This window comes from Phaenicophaeus curvirostris, chromosome 5 (assembly GCF_032191515.1).
Source record: "Phaenicophaeus curvirostris isolate KB17595 chromosome 5, BPBGC_Pcur_1.0, whole genome shotgun sequence".
Classification (NCBI taxonomy): Eukaryota; Metazoa; Chordata; class Aves; order Cuculiformes; family Cuculidae; genus Phaenicophaeus; species Phaenicophaeus curvirostris.
Window position 1 is genome coordinate 2,324,963 of NC_091396.1, and position 17,027 is coordinate 2,341,989.

General features: G+C 49.3%; 2 protein-coding genes and 1 long non-coding RNA gene across 3 annotated transcripts; 1 reads left to right on the forward strand and 2 right to left on the reverse strand.

Moving 5' to 3' along the window:
- The first annotated feature begins 984 nt into the window (after nt 1-984).
- On the forward strand, nt 985-6,210 carry LOC138720627 (uncharacterized). Its single transcript, XR_011337445.1, has 3 exons — nt 985-1,065; nt 4,154-4,316; nt 5,661-6,210. It is a non-coding gene; the product is annotated as an uncharacterized lncRNA (long non-coding RNA).
- Nucleotides 6,211-6,649: 439 nt separating this feature from the next.
- Nucleotides 6,650-7,700, reverse strand: LOC138720742 (olfactory receptor-like protein OLF1). Its single transcript, XM_069857091.1, has one exon. It carries the CDS (start codon nt 7,610-7,612, stop codon nt 6,650-6,652), a length of 963 nt encoding a protein of 320 aa, XP_069713192.1. The 5' UTR covers nt 7,613-7,700.
- A 3,222-nt stretch (nt 7,701-10,922) lies between these two features.
- LOC138720743 (olfactory receptor 5AP2-like) lies at nt 10,923-11,858 on the reverse strand. The gene has a single exon (XM_069857093.1). The coding sequence runs from the start codon at nt 11,856-11,858 to the stop codon at nt 10,923-10,925; it is 936 nt and encodes a 311-aa protein (XP_069713194.1).
- Nucleotides 11,859-17,027: the final 5,169 nt, after the last annotated feature.

Genomic DNA, 17,027 nt, shown 5'->3' on the forward strand with positions numbered 1-17,027 from the left:
GGATCAGAAACGGGAGAGCGCTCTTCGAATCCTGGGGTCAGTGCTGGGCCCCTCCCCACAAGAAGGATGTTGAGGCTCTGGAGCGAGTGCAGAGAAGAGAACGGAGCTGGGGAAGGGGCTGGAGAAGAAGAGGAGCGGCTGAGAGAGCTGGGGGGGTTCAGCCTGGAGAAGAGGAGGCTGAGGGGAGACCTCATTGCTCTCTGCAACTCCCTGAGAGGAGGTTGTGGAGAGGAGGGAGCTGGGCTCTTCTCCCAAGGGACAGGGGACAGGACGAGAGGGAATGGCCTCAAGCTCCACCAGGGGAGGCTCAGGCTGGACAGCAGGAAAAAAATTTTCACAAAGGACCATTGGGCAGTGTCCGAGGCTGCCCAGGGAGGTGGTGGAGCCCCCATCCCTGGAGGTATTTAAAAGGCAGGTAGGTGAGGCACTTAAGGATGTGGTTTAGTGGCAGATAGGAATGGTTGGGCTTGATCTCAGAGGTCTTTTCCAACCTGGTGACTCTACAATTCTATGAAAAAGCTGTGTCTACACTGAGGACAACTGACCAGATCTGCAGCAGATGTGAGTGAGCTCCTGCTCACTGTGTAAGTGAGAGGAAATCAGCCCCTGACACACAGAGGTTGGTTAACCCATGCTGGGGGAAATACACGGTGTTCCATGAACGTTCCCCAGCTCTGGTGAATCACCACCACCTCTAATAAAATCCCCAGGCTAAACAGCACTGGATTACAGTAAATTTTGCAGAACACCTTGTGCTGTACAGTGTCAACATCTCCACGGAAGGTAATGAGTAAAAACATTTGTGGTAAAAATAACTTTTGCACCCTGAAGCCTCTAAACCAAATCCTCCAAACAGTGTAAACACAGTTAAGGGGGGCGGGTGGATCCGATTTCAGCTGTTGTAAATCAATACAAGTCTAATCAGAGCCTGCGGTCTGTTTATTCAGCTGGTGTTAATTTGTTTTGCTTCGTTTGTTCAGTGGGTATAAATCAGGGGCATCAAGAGGGCTGAGCTCCTGGAAGAAGTTCATGTCTGGGGTGACTGAGAGGTGTCTCTAGAGCAAGGTCAGAGTGTGAGTGGGTGATATGGTGATGGTTCTCAGCCAAGTATCTCAAAGCTCTTTACCCTAGGAATGCTGCTGGAGCTGCCTTTGGCTCTTTGCTCTCTTGAAATGAGCCTGTAACTAAAAAACCACTTCACTCCTTTCAATGTTCAGTCTAGTGAGAAGCCTGGGAGGGTTTAGAGCTTGTGTCAAAGCTTTAGGATCAGGAGATTTTTAATTGGGGTGATTGTAATTGGTATTTCTGCCCAGTACCTGAAGGGGCTGCAAGAAATCTGGGGAGGGAGGGATTATGAACGAATGGAGTGATAAGATAAGGAGCAATGGTTATAAGCTTGAGAGGGGCAGATTTAAACTAGATTTAAGGAGGAATTTCTTCACTATGAGGGTGGGGAGGCCCTGGCCCAGCTTTCCTTGAGAAGCTGTGGCTGCCCCATCCCTGGAGGTGTCCAAGGTCAGGTTGGATGGGGCTTGGAGCAACTTTAGTGGGAGGTGCCCATGGCAGGGGTTGGAACTGGATGGTCTTTAAGGTCCCTTCTGACCCAAGCTATTCTACAACTTTGTGATTCCCATGGCTCATGGTGTCCCTTTATCTGGGGGGTGAGGGTAGGCAGGAGTAGAAGGCGTTGGGGTTGCTCAGCCTGGAGAAGAGGAGGCTGCGGGGAGACCTTAGAGCAGTTTCCAGGACTGAAAAGGGCTAAAGGAAAGCTGGGGAGGGACATTTTCCAAGGGCCTGGAGTGGTAGGATGAGGAGGAATGGCTTAAAATTGGGAAGGGGGAAGACTCAGATGAGACATTAGGAAGGAATTCTTCACAGTGAGGTCCAGGTTGCCCAGAGCAGGGGTGGCTGCCCCATCCCTGGAGGGGTTCAAGGCCAGGTTGGATGGGGCTTGGAGCCCCTGATCCAGTGGGAGGTGTCCCTGCCCAGGGCAGGGGGTGGAACTGGATGAGCTTTGAGGTCCCTTCCAACCTAAAGCACTCTGATTTTACTGCAAAAGCTTTCTTTGTATGAGGCAATCTGCTCCATGGTCTGTTTCAAGACTAAGATAGGGCTTCTCCGTTCCCATATTTTTTTTCCTCTCAGCATTACTGAATGGCCCATTAAGTGAAAAAGGGAGAGGTAGAAGGGAGGAAAAACTATGCAGAAAAAGCAGGCTGGGCTGATGTTGAAGTCCCCATCACACCCACTGCTGAATTTCAGCTCTTTATTTATTTATTTTATCTGTACTTGCAAAAATGTGACTTCCTACTATGGTTCTTTAAGCTCCACACCTTCTCTTGGGAAGTTCCCTGCTGTGTCCTTTGCTTTCCTACATGGAAATGCTATGCAGATCATGAAATATCCTGAGCTGGAAGTGACCCACGAGGGTGGTTGAGTCCAACTCCTATCCCTGCATCGGGCAACCCCAAAATCCACTCAGTGATTGCTGCATGTGTTGATTTGAAGTAATTGCCCTGATTTTTGACAAGGAAGCCAAATGCAAATTCCACACAATTTTTGTGAGTCTGTCTCAAAACAAGCAATTTAATATAATTGATTTGTCCCTCCAGGAAACAACTTGGGTTGATTTTTAATGAGGCCTCAGTAGATGCTGTTAAAAAGTTGGTTCCTGATGATGCAACTTGGCCAGAGAGTTTGACTGTGCGTAAATTGGCTCCACTGTGCATCATTAAAACCTCAACTTTCTTTTCTCCTGGAAGTTAGTAGCTCTCTGAGCTTACCCTTAGGTTTGATTAATGCCCTGGTCTAGAGGACAGTGAAAGTGCCTGAAAGGAAGAAAAATGTCATAGAATCATAGAATAGTTTGGGTTGGAAGGGACCTTAAAGATCGTCCAGTTCCACCCCTGCCATGGGCAGGGACACCTCCTACTGGATCAGGGGCTCCAAGCCCCATCCAACCTGGCCTTGGACACCTCCAGGGATGGGGCAACCACAACTAACCTGTTCCAGGCCTCACCACCCTCATCGAGAAGAAGTTCCTCCTTATGTCTAGTCTAAATCTTACCCCTCTCTAGTTTATACCCATTTTTCCTAGTCCTATCACCCCAAGCCTTTGTAAACAGCCTCTCCCCAGCTTTCTTGTAGCCCCTGCAGGTACTGGAAGGTCACTATAAGGTCCCCTTGGAGCCTTCTCTTCTCCAGGGTGAACAAGCCCAACTCTTTCAGCCTGTCCTTGTATGGGAGGTGCTCCAGCCCTCGGATCATCTTTGTAGCCTCCTCTGGACCCATTTCAGCAGCTCCATCTGAGACCGTAGACGAGCCTGCCTCAGCTCAGACACAGGAGTCACCTATTTCATTTGTTCTCTGTATCTCTTACAAATGAGAATGTTATGGAATTTGCACCACCTCATAATCGTGCTCTAATCTGCAGACAAAGAGGTGCTTGTGCCAAATTTCACTTTATCTCCCCGCAGGGCTATTATGTAAATCATCATGGTAAGTACTAAACTATATTCAACCCAGAGAAGTTGTTGCTGCCCCATCCCTGGAGGTGTTGAAGGCCAGGTTGGATGGGGCTTGGAGCCCCTGATCCAGTGGGAGGTGTCCCTGCCCATGGCTTTGAGGGGCTTTTGATGGGCTTTGAGGTCCCTTCCATCCCAAACAATTAAATTCTTCTGTGATAGCATTACTAGCTTAAAAAAAACAACCAAACAAAAAAAAACCCCAGGTCTCTAGCTTCAGCTGGTAACCTAGACCCTCTTGGTGATATTATTATCACTCAATGGTTTATTCTGAAAGGATTCCTAGAGGTCTCTACTCCAGCCCTATTGCTTGGAGGACAGCTGCCTTCAAACCCCAGCCAGATTGCTGTGTCCAACCAAGGCAGCCACCACAGAGGAGGTGGCTTCGTCTTCAACTTTCAGCTCTTTATTCTGAGGAGACGGCTTGCAAGGATTAAGGTTTTTTTATTAATGCCTGTTAAGCTCATCTTGCCTTATCCATTAGGTGGATATGAGTGAAATTTAGCTTTTGAGTGTGGCAACACAAACTTGCAAATGTTTTTTTGAACTGCAAAACAGACCCTCAAAACCACATGCTTTGAAAGGGAGATGCGATTGTGACTGAGTTTACAACTTCTGCTTTCTTCCAGGTGAACCTCGGCAATCATTTCCACAATGAATGATAAAAGATGCAGAGGGTCAACCTGATGTCCCACTATCACCTTGCCAAAGATGCTGGAGGCCTTGGTGCTTGAGAACAAGGAGATTTCGTTCACTGGCTGCACCCTCCAGCTCTTCTTCTTCATCGATGTGGTAGGTGCAGAGATTTTTCTCTTGGCTGTGTGGATTTTTTTAATTCCCTGTTGCACACATCTTTGGTTTTTACACTCTTTTTCTGTGATTCTAACCAAGTTGACCAATATTACTGTGATATTTCCCCTATGCTGGCCCTCTCCTGCTTACAGGAGGGAGCTGGTTATTCTCACAGTTGCTGGGGTCCTTGGAAGCAGTGACTTTGTGGTCACTCTGATCTCCTATCTCTACATCTTCTTGGCTCTCCTGCTCATGAATTCTGCTGAGGGCAGGCACAAAGCTTTCTCCGCTTGTGGTTCTCGCTCTACTCGACTGCTCACAGACACCCCCAGCCCTGTGGGTTTTCTCCCTGCTTCGGCTCTCGGCAGGGTGGCTGGAGACACAGATGGAGGAGCCCAGCACGCAGGGGGAGGCGGTGAAACACCAAGAGCTGGATGGCAGCTCCTGGGGGGATGTTGGTAAAAAAGATGCCCCTGAAGCTCTCTGAGAGCACCCACCAGCTTGGGGTGAAGTGTCTGAGGGTGCAGAGCCACTTCTGGACAGGACAGGGATGTGGAGGTGCGAAACCTGGAGTAGATCTGGACAAGCACAATCATCCCCAGATTTCCCTCTAGAGCCAACAGTCATATTCTCACTGAGATTACTAAATGGAGGAGGGGGTTTGGTTGTGTTTGGGAGCGTTATCCCATAATCGCATCCAGGGTGCTACTGGCTTTCACTGCTCCTTGGTGAGGAAGGGCACAAACCAAAGCCCCAACCCCCAAATAAGGCAAGAGCAGGCTCTGTGCATCCAAACAGGAGCAGCATGCTGGAAATGAGAGAGCATCCTGGGTTGCAGCTGGCATATTTAATGATTTGAGACTCCCTACTTTCTTTACTGTTGAAGAGAAATCCAGTCATTGCTTGAGGCTCGTCACAGAAATAAAAAGAACTTTCATCAATAGAGAGTAATGGTCACTAATGCCATAAACCAGTGTAATCTGGATTTCTGGAGTCTTCTACCTACAAGAAATAGTGAATCTTTGCTGCTTTTCCCTCCTTATGAGTAGAGTCTTTATTATCTCGAGTGCCACCTTCTGGTTTAATTATTTGTGAACAAATCTGTGAAGAAGCCTTGAGCCTGGCCCTTCCTCTTGGAAGCTCCTCTGTGTCCTGGTGCCCAAGGGGCCTTTCTGCCAGCCCTGTTCGCAGTCCTGCCCCTCAGGCTGTAAGAGGTTGAGGGTAGAGACACCTCCAGGGATGGGGCAGCCACCACTTCTCTGCTCAACGTGGGCCAGAGCCTCCCCACCCTCACAAGAAAAGCTTTCTTCCTGATATCTAACCCCAGCCTCTCCTCTTTTTCAGCTCCAAACCGTTCCCTGTCATCCTCTCCCTGCACTCCATGATAAAGAGGTCTCTCCTCAGCTTTCCCATAGGTATGGATTAGTTTCTTTGCCCATGGTCCTTGCAGAAGTCTCCAACAGGAACGAAGCCTTTGGTGACCAGAAGTAGATGGGGACAGAGCTGAAATTCTCCAGCACAAGAGGCACCATCCTGTGGGCTGACAACCTGTGGGACTGACACACCAAGATGAGGAACCAAGGACCCAAGATTAGGACCAGGACCGTGCAGAGACAGGGCACAGCCCCATTTTTTCATGGAAACTCCATCAGAAACCATGATTAAAAGCTTTACAGCATCACACTTCATGCTAGCTTGAAGCTGGGTTTAAGTGGCTGCGCACGCATTCATTATTCATTCCCGTTCTTTTAGGAAGAACGTGGTTTACAAGGATGCTTATTTTAAACCATACAGTTTATTCACTTTTCATCATACAAGCTGTGTGTTCTTCTAGAAAGTGTCCAGTTCATTAAACATACAAGGTGTGTCTTGATGAAATGGTAAAACCTCCTTGTCTACTCTTTCCTCTAGAGCATCTTCCACCTCAGCCATGTGAGGGCGTACAGAAGACTCCTAGCTCACTCAAACACAAAGCGTGGACCTCTGATTGATCATCCAAATGAGAAAAGACAGCATGTCCCAAGAAGTTTTTGGTTGGGACACACTTCTGGCATCGTGATAATGAATGTGTGACCACAACAAGTCATTAGCCTGGCACCAGGTCCCCCAGGTCACCGTGGCTTTGTGCTTTCTGATGGTTCTTCTAGACAGTGGTCACAAGTGGCATCTGAGGGCACAGCTGGACCTCGATGGTCACATTCCACCCTGGATAACAATTGATTATGCTGGTTCTTCATGCCCTGTACTTACTGTGTGCTTTCCTTCTCTGTAAGCAGACCAATAATGACCAATAACACACACTCCTTTGTTTACCTCCACGGTACCAAAGAGGTTCAACTGCGTTTTTGGAGCCTGGAGAGCCGTGGCACCAGCTTTCGCACCCACAGCCTCCTGATGGCCCCCTTCACCTCTGTGTTCCTCAGGCTGTAGATGAGAGGGTTGAGGGTGGGAGTCAGGAGGGCATAACATGCTGAAACCAGCTTTGTCTGATCCCGTGAGCACGCCTTGCGAGGCTGGAGGTAGGTGAGCATCCCTGGTACGTAGAAGATGGTGATGACAGCCAGGTGGGAGGTACAGGTGGAGAAAGCTTTAAGCCTGCTCCTGGCCAAAGGGATCTGCAGGATTGTGTGGAGGATGTATGTGTAGGAAATGAGGATCATCAGGAAAGAGCCTCCATCCACAAGAACAGCATCAGAAACCTGCAGGATCTCATTGGCGTGGGCATCGGAGCAGGAGAGCTGCAGGAGGGTGGGCAGCTCGCAGAAGAAGTGGTTGATACTCCTGTCTTGGCAGAAGGACAACCTCACTGCAAGAACAGTGTGCACCAGGGAGGAGAGAAAGCTCGTGGTGTACACCAGCACCATCAAGCCATAGCAGCGTCCCCGGGACATGGTGGTGGTGTAAAGCAGTGGCTTGCACACAGCCACGTATCGGTCATAAGCCATCACCCCCAAGAGAAAGCACTCGGAGATGACCAGAGCAAGGAAAAAATACATCTGGGTAAAGCAACCCAAAAGAGAGATGTGGCTCCTCCCCAGCAGGAACGTCTCCAATGCCTTTGGGATGATAGCAGAGGAGAGGCAGAAATCTATGAAAGACAAGTGGGTCAGGAAGAAATACATGGGGCTCTGGAGCCGGGGGTTGGTGTTGATTAGCAGGATCATCACCAGGTTCCCCAGTGCCATTAAAATGTACAGGGATAAGGAAATTATGAAGATGGTGGTTTGTAGCTCTGGAGCATCAGAGAAGCCCAAGAGGATGAAGCCAGACAAAACAGTCAGGTTGTCTCCATCCATCGTTTCTGTAAGATGAATTTGCACAGGAATAAAATGACCCAGTGAAATAAACCCCCAAGAGAGAAAAATGCAGTAGAAAATGGAGTAGTTCTGAGGTAAATACAAGGCAGCTCTATTTCTGCCTTGAGCCCAAGCTTGGAGGTCAAAGAAGTGAAGGAGCTCTTCAGATATAAAAAGTGAATAATTCTGCTGTGGTTTATGTACGTTGTGCTGAGGATACGGTGGGAATATCAAATGCTGGGTCAAGTGTAAAAGCTAAATAAACACACTCCAAAATGTGGAAACTGGAGAAGATTTGGGTTCTCATCAGTGATTCCTCAAAATTATAAAGACTTTTTTCCCCCCCTTTATTTCAGAAGGGTTCAGGGCTCTTCTGTGACCTTCTTAGTAGTGGTGCAGCCTTCCCATCATAAACAAAACCTTGCAGCTGAAAGTGGGTTGGGGCTTGTAATTTCTAAATTGTTCTGCTTTTGAAGATAAAAACTGCATGGAGTTCTGGGTCTGGGCTGGAGCAGTGGGTTTGTCTCCAGCTCAGCTCTGCTGAAATTGCAGTGAGGGATCTCTGGAATATCCACCTGATGGGGTTCAAACCCATCCAAGACAAACCAAGCTTTTGAAAGGTTCTCCTGAGATAGTCCCATCTCCCCCTTTCAGTCCCTCCACACGTGAATTGCACGATGGAAGATCCCCAGATCAGTTTTAGATGGGGTCAGGGCTCCCTTTTCAAGGAAACTTCCAAGACCCTGTTAGGATTCTTGGGTTCACCCCATGAATGCTCTTGGAGAGCACGGACGGATTTCCTTCAGGGGCATCCTGGCCCCAAAGCAGCATCTGCTTCCCCAGAATAGGCAGAATAAACAAAATACAGAAGGCTGAAGTGGGTGTAGGAGGGAACCGAGGTCCCAGCACCGCTCATTTCACTCTACTGACCTCAGCTCTCCTTGGTCAATGTCACTCAGGAACAGAGATGTGGTTTTAGCTCCGTCTGGATGAGTCGTACTCTTGAAACGTGCATTTCTCTCTATTGATAAGCATTTCATCACTGGGATTGGATTGACTGTGTCCTAGAGGGGCACATTTCCATCCCGTAGTGGCATCCTGCAGTGACCGGCTCATATCTGAATTTGCAGCCCTGCAGAGGACAATCCCACCCTAAACAGCTTCAAGGTTAAGAACACGCTAAGTATTAAAAATATTTCAATCTTCAATGAAGTATTTTAAATACCAGAGCTATTTAAACTCTCACCGGACAGAGATGGAGCCACTTCTGAGCATGAGCCCGTGCTGCAGGTCTGCACAGAGCAGAAGCTTTTTTCCTGAAGTTTCCTGCTGTCTGAGCAGGAATGTGGGAAGCTTCAGCCACGGGAACAAAACAGAAACATTGATTAGGTTGGAAGAGATTTTGTTTTGTGCAGCTTTGGCAACTGATCATTTGAATTTAGAAGTTTTTATAGAAACAATGACCTCAACACTACTGTCACATGTAATTTAAAGAGCAATCTGCTCCTCAGGACTTCTTACACCAAGCTGAACTGCCACACAAAGGGGCTGGTGCACGTTTTTGAGGTGTTGATCAATGCTAAAGTGTTCTTTGCAATATAAAAAGTACCAAGAGCTGGAGAGAGAACCCAGTTGAGTCACAGTGGAAGGAAAGCATTGGGAATGTGTTGTGCGTTAAGGAACACCAGAGAGAGGAATGAAACACCAGGCTCAGTCTTCTTAGACCACCTGCAATCCCAATGTGTTGTCAAGCATGCGAGAGGCAGCACAAGGGACACGGACCCCTCTTTTACCTGCTTGCATAGGAGAGATGATGGGGAGAGATGTGGTGCCTGTAGCTCCTTGAGAAACCCATCCGATACGTGGAAGCCGTGGGACGAGGGGAGATGCTCAGGAGGGGAGATGCTCAGGAGCAGATCGCCCAGGCTGACTGGCAGAGAGTTTTTATCCCAGATGAATCCTTACCTCAGATGTTTGTGCAAGCTGCTCTCCCTCAGGACCCTCCAACCGCTCATCATTATTTTGAACACTCAGCAAAAGCCCCATTCAATTCCCAACCCCCTGAAACCTTTCTGCCTGCACCAACCCCTCCATAGAATCACGGAATCGTAGAATCACCCGGTTGGAAAAGACATCTGAGATCTTCGTCCAACCGTACCTATCTACCACTAAACCACATTCTTAAGTACCTCATCTACCTGTCTTTTAAATACCTCCAGGGATGGGGACTCCGCCACCTCCCTGGGCAGCCTCTGCCAGTGCTTGATGACCCTTTAGGTGAAGCGTGGGGACACCAGGCTGACCATGAGCCAGCCCTTGTGGCAAAGAGGTCAAAGCCTCCCAGGCTGCATTAGGAAAAGCCTTGCCAGCAGGTCAAGTCAGTGATCGACCCCTGGGCTGCTGTGTCCAGGTCTCAGCTTGGACTGGACATTAGGATAAATTTCTTCACAGAAAGGGTCCTCAGGCACTGGCAGAGGCTGCGCAGGGAGGTGGTGGAGTCACCGTCCCTGGAGATGTTTAAAAAGTGGGTAGATGAGGTGCCTGAGGACACAATTCAGTAGTGGATAGGTATGGTTGGAGTTGATGATCTCAAATGTCTTTTCCAACCACTGATTCTATGATTCAGTGCGAGAGAGAAAAAGACCAGTGAAGGGCATTAAGGGAGTGGAACATCTCATACCAGGAGAGAGCTCAGCTAGCTCAGCTTGGAGAAGGCTCAAAGAGAATCTTAGTGGTGAGTGTAAATACCTGTTGGAGGTGGAATAAAGAGACCAAACCCAAACTCTTCTCAGAGGAGCCAAGTGAGAAGACAAAATGAAACAGAGAGAACTCCATTTAAACATAAGAAAAAGCTTTATTGCTATAAAGGTGATCAAGCACTTAAATTCCAGAAAGGTTATGGGCTCTCCATCCTTAAAGATATTCCAAGTGGACACATTCCTTGGCAACCTCTCTGGCTGACCTGGCTTTGAGCAGGTGGCTGGACTAGGTCCTCTCTAAACTTCCACCATCCTGTGATTCTGTGTGAAGATCCAGATCATCACAGTCACTGGCCCATAGTTACCTCTCACCTTGTTTTGCACAGTGGCATCGTGGTTATTGCATGGGAGGAAGAGTCACCGGGCAAGAAGTCTTCTCTAGAGACAAGACCGATGTGGCTGTGCTAGTGGGCTCAGTTTGAGAGCAGAGTAATTAATATTTCAGCCCTAAGACAGGAGGTGCCAAATGGTTTTGGAGGCAACAGAGACCTGCATGAAACATTCTCCTTAGAGAAAGAAAGAAGGAGAATAATGTAACATGAGTTTGTCTTTCAGAAATACGTTTTCCTCTTGATAAAAGCTCCCAGGGCGTGCTTCACCTCCTCGTTTCTCAGGCTGTAAATCACGGGGTTCAGCATGGGGACAATAATGGTGTAAAAGATGGATGCGATTTTCTTGCCCTCCAGCGAGTTTGATGAGCTGGGTTGCACGTAATTAAAAGCAGCAGACACATAAAAAATGATGATGGCAGCCAGGTGGGAGGCACAGGTGGAGAAGGCTTTGCGCCTACCTGCAGCAGAGCCCATCCTGCCCACGGCCACCACGATGCAGGCGTAGGAGATAAGGATGAGCAGGTTGGTGGCCATCATGTTGAAACCCACAAACACAAACATTAAAACCTTGTTGAGGTGCGTGTCGGTGGAGGAGACAACAAAGAGCGGTGGCCCATCGCAGAAGAAGTTGTTGAGGACCAGGAGGCTGCAGAAGGACAGGCGGAGCAGGGCGCTTGTGTGCACAATGGCATTCAGCGAGCCTGCAAGGTAGGATGCAGCCACCAGGCTCATGCAGACACGAAAAGACATGGAGACCTGGTAGAGCAGGGGCTTGGAGATGGCCACGTACCGGTCATAGGCCATGGCAGCCAGAACGTAAATCTCAGCAGTGGCAAAAACAGCATAGAAATAAAATTGTGTGAGGCAGCCAGCAAAAGAAATGACTTTGTTTTCTGTTAGAAGACCCAGCAGCATTTTGGGGCTGATGGTGGAGGAGTAGCAAATGTCTAAGAAGGACAAGTTACCAAGGAAAAAGTACATGGGGGTGTGAAGCTGGAGACTGACCCTGATCAGGACGATCAGAATGAGGTTTCCCACTAACGTCAGCACGTAGGTGCCCAGGAAGAGCGCGAAGAGGATGAGCTTGAGTTGTGGGTGCTCTGTGAGTCCCGAGAAGATGAACTGGGTCGCCTCGGTGCAGTTCTCATCACCCATTTTGGCATCACTGCAGAGAAAAGCAGAGGGAAGAGGGTGAAGAAATGACCGATGCAATTTCTACTTCATAAAGATCAATAGAAAAAGTTGACACCATCATTGAGTTTAACGGGAAAAGAGAAAGACGTAAGAACTGCTGATTTTTTCCTGGCCATGACAGCGCTGATTCTGGAATAAACATCAGCAGTTCCTCAGAGAGTGTTTTTTCTTAAGTTCTTAGCAGAAAGCAGTTTGTCACTACCTCTCCTTTGACCTATGATTCCCTGCTAGTTTGAAGCCCCATTTCAGCACCAGGACTTTATGGGGCACATAAAGTATTTCAAAAATATCCTGTTCACAACTGAAATCCTGTCAACTTGTTCACACCAGCAATTTTTCCTGCATTTCAATCATCCAGTTCACGTCAAACATCTGAACTCTATAGTTAACACGAGGTGCCATCACAAAATGAAACCATAACTTGAATTTACCATCCTAGGGGACACTGGCTGTGCTTTTAAGCCTAGGAACTGGTACCTTTTTATCTCTCCACCGGTTAAATGTGGTCCTTCCTTCTAGCATTGCTTCCTTGGTCGATAGAAGGAAGACCCCTCATGCTGTCTCCCTGCAGACCATCACACGCGCAACACAGCTCCTGGAGATCCACATTTTCCACTTTTGACCAGAGATTGTCAAAGTGGGTAACTCTTAAGGCAATTTCCCCCTTCGCTACTTCCTCTCCAGTTCAGGATTTTGGCCTCTTTTGCATAGGTGATGGGAAACTGCTCAAGCAGACAACTGAAATACATATCAGTCGTTGAAAAATCCAGAGTCAGTTGGACTTAAATAACAGAGATTTTATTAAACATAGCTCATCAGAAACTTCTGGGATTGATCAAGTGAGAATCATCTCAGCATTTTTACAGGATGACACATTTCTTCTCTACACAGAAATCTCATCGTTCAATGTTCATCAAACAGCCTCAGAGACACCTACAATTCTAGACCTTCCACTCCCCTCTCTGTACACCAGGACATACCTGAAGCTCTGGTGTTCAAAGGCTTTAGAAAGGATTTTCCGATGTGTAAGAGCACCAGCACGCTCCTCCAGCTTGGTGCATGTGGCAATCCTTGTCTTTCACTCCCCCCAATGACTCTATTGGGAAGCGCTCAATAGCATTATCAGAAAGTATTCCTGGTAAGAGTGGACTCAGAAACTTCCACAGGGCAATTCCATCCACCTGGGAAAGGTCTCAGATACTTGAGGGGAATTATCACTTGTATTTGCTTACGTCTGGTGCTTAATGAGAGGATGGAGAGGCAGCATAGAGCTACACTTAGGAAGTTTGGGTGTCTACATTTAAGCTAAGAGCCCTAAGAGGAAAGAGGTCTGCACATACGGCAAAGGAACGAATGATCCAAGGTGTAACCCAGTGCACGTAACACCAAAACAACACGGGTGAAGCACCCTTATTGAGAGCAGGTGGCCTTTGTGTGTTCTGTGATCCTCAAGTGAAGGTCCAGAGTAAATAAGGACAGCTTAACCAGGGGGAATGAGACAAGGGGATGGAGCAGCCGTGCCAAGGAGAGAAAGTCACACCGTTCTGCAGCTTTATGTTGGTGTCAGATATTGCCTGCCCCACCTGCAGCAGCAATGGTCACGTGCAGCCGCCTACAGGTACCTACAAAGCCCCATTTCTCCATGCATCCTCTCATTGGATCTAGGTGGGATGAACCCCGGGATGGCTGTGCATTTGGATGATGCAGGGTGGAAACGTTGCTTTGGGGTGTTCAATCTCAGCGGTCGCCAAAACTCCTTCTTAAAAGTCGCTGTAATCGGGCTCCTGCTGTCATTCATTCACGTCGCTTCTGCTGCAGCTCCTGGGGGCGGTGCAGTGAAACACACTCGAGGAGTAAAGTGCCGTTTGTCTCTATATATCCTGGTCTGCAAACTGCCTTTTGTCTCTATATATCCTGGTTTTGAGATTCCCGTTACATTGAGAACGGTGATCAGACCCAGATATTGACACACAACTGGTTATTTCCAACGATTATAGAATCATAGAATCATAGAATCACCAGGTTGGAAGAGACCCACCGGATCATCGAGTCCAACCATTCTTATCAAAACTTCCCCCAGTCCCTCATCCTGTTCAGGTATGTTGGAGTCCTCTGCAGTCTTCAGCCAGACTTGAAACTTCAGGCTCCGACGCCGTTTATCTGGATAGCAGTGATTCAGACAGACTGTCCAAACTGGATAATAATGGTGAGCAACTTCACCACCTTCATTTTGAAGATGGGTCACGGAGAAGACAAAATGAGAAAATTAGGGAAAGCTAATTTAAGCCATGAGATTTCCAGAGTGCTAACTAAGAATCCTTAGTTGTTGTGTTTATTTCCTACTGCCAACCTCAAATTCCTCATGAATTCATGTATAAAAGTGTTATCTGGAATGCATTCAATGTGCATTGTTATTTTCCTGCTCCACTTTTCCATCTTTCCTGCATTCTTTATCACTAGGTTCTTATGAAGATCCTTAATTTTCCTACCTTACATTGGAGCTGCTGCAGGTTTTCACAGTTCTCCTCCCCAGTGAAACTACAGGCAGGTAGAATATTCCAGCAGGTGTTGATGGAAGATTTTGTCCATACATCAAATTATTTAACCGTTAACAGGGAGTTGTGAGGTCAGTGAGCACCTCACCATACAGCACAGCTTTGTATCAGAGATTCACCCGTCCTCCCTCATTTCAAAGTTCTCCTGCATTATTTGCTGCCCCACTCTCGGCAATGATTGTGCTGAAATCAAAACCCAAGCTCCACCAGTCTTTATAAAATAAGAATGATGTCCCAGTCACCCCATGCTCCTGGGATAAATCATCACAACCTCTCCTGGGCACCAGGAAACTGAGAGAGATTTCCCCCAGGGCACCTGCAGGGATTGTTCTCTGAAGTTTGTGTTTGGGGAACCAGGCAAAACACCAGAGATAACACATGCAGAGGGTAAACAATTCTACTGATGGATGTAACATTGCAAGGAAAACATAACCACAAGGCGATACGGTTTTGTGGAAGGTTTCGAACTGGAAGAAATGTTCTTTCCTGTGTTTCTAGATATTAAACTACAGTGAGTGTTGATTTCTAGAAACATAGAATCACCAGGTTGGAAGAGACCCACCCGATCATCGAGTCCAACCATTCCCATCAATCACTAACCCATGTCCCTCAGCACCTTGTCCACCCGGCCCTTAAACCCCTCCAGGGAAGGGGACTCAACCCCCTCCCTGGGCAGCCTCGGACACTGCCCAATTACTCTTTCCAGGAAATATTTCTTCCTGCTGTCCAGCCTGACCCTCCCCTGGTGGAGCTTGAGGCCATTCCCTCTCGTCCTGTCCCCTGTCCCTTGGGAGAAGAGCCCAGCTCCCTCCTCTCCACAACCTCCTCTCAGGGAGTTGCAGAGAGCAATGAGGTCTCCCCTCAGCCTCCTCTTCTCCAGGCTGAACCCCCCCAGCTCTCTCAGCCGCTCCTCTTCTTCTCCAGCCCCTTCCCCAGCTCCGTTCTCTTCTCTGCACTCGCTCCAGAGCCTCAACATCCTTCTTGTGGGGAGGGGCCCAGCACTGACCCCAGGATTCGAGGAGCGCTCTCCCCAGGGCCGCGTCCAGAGGGAGAAGAACCTCCCTGGCCCTGCTGGCCACTCCGGCTCTGATCCAAGCCCAGATGCCCTTGGCCTTCTTGGCCCCCTGGGCCCCTGCTGGCTCCTGTTCCACCAACCCCCCCAGGTCCTTCTCCTCCAGGCAGTTTCCAGCCAGCCTTCTCCTAGGCTGGAGCTGCTCAGGGTTGTTGTGCCCCAAGTGCAGGACCCGCCATTTGGCCTCGTTGAACTCCTGCCGTTGGTCTCAGCCCATGGATCCAGCCTGTTCCGATCCCTTTGGAGCCTCCCGACCCTCCAGCAGATCCAGCTCCCACCCAGCTTAGTGTCATCTGCAAACTCACTAAGGGTGCACTCGATGCCTTCATCCAGGTCATTGATAAAGACACTGAACAGGGCTGGACCCAGCCCTGAGCCCTGGGGAACCCCACTTGTCACTGGCCTCCAGCTGGAGTTAACGCCATTTCCCACCACTCTCTGGGCCCTCCAGCCAACCAGTTTTCCACCCAGGAGAGTGGGCGCCTGGCCAGGCCAGAGGTGACAGTGTCTGAAGCAGAATGCTGGGAGAAACTGTGTCAAAGGCTTTACTGAAGTCCAGTCAAAGGCTTTACTGAAGTCAGTTTATGGGTCAGTTTAGGGAAATGGCAAAAGAAATGCTCTTCAGGGGCTCTGGTTCTGCCCATCTCCAGCATCCCTCGCCCACCCCAGTCACCTGTCCCTTGGCGTTGTCCCCAGCAGCGCTTCTCATTGTCTCAAGAACCTCAGTCTGTTGCTGACCTCACAATGGCCGTAGCCTTCCCGTCCTACAGCCTTGCTCTGCAGGGACAGAAGGGCTGTGCAGAGGTGAGAGCAGCTGCTCCAGGCTGCGTGTACTCTGATGCTTTGACCCCAGCCATGCAGGATTGCTGCCGGCTGAGCCAGGGCAGCTCTGTCTGCCTGCTCCTGGCAATCATCATCCTCCTGCTGGCAACCCAGGTTGTTCTGCGTTGGTGTCGCCGCTTCTGCAGCAGACACCACCAGGTAGGAGGGGGCTGGACTCAGAGGATCCCCCAAGGGTCGCTGGCCTTGGGAAGATTGGGGCTGGCAAGGACCCACCTCAGCTGAGGTCACTGAGCCAGTGCTGCTGTGTTTATAGGGCTCTCCCCGTAAGCGACGGAGCAGGAGATGGCCAAGAGAAGGCCAGAATCCAGGTGAGACCGTGCCTTTCCTTGCTCCCCAAGCCCAGCGTGGCAGAACGCTCGCCCCACAGTGCCGGGACAGCGCTGCCATCGCTCCAGCCGCTGCAGTTCCCGGGGCCGCAGCTGCTGCCCAGGGCTGGGCCCCTGCCCAGGGAGACCTGGGTCCCTTCCCCCGGCGCTGCTGAGGACGCCGCACCCTCGGCTGTGTTGCAGGCACCAAGAGGAAGGTGTCCAGCCCTGTGAATGACGTCCACGTTGCTTGTGATGGATCCCTGTATGGGTTGCTGTGCTACAACCCCAGCTGCGTGCGGTGCCGCAAGGCTGCCCAGAAGGGACAGAGGCAGCTTCATGCAGGACAACCAAG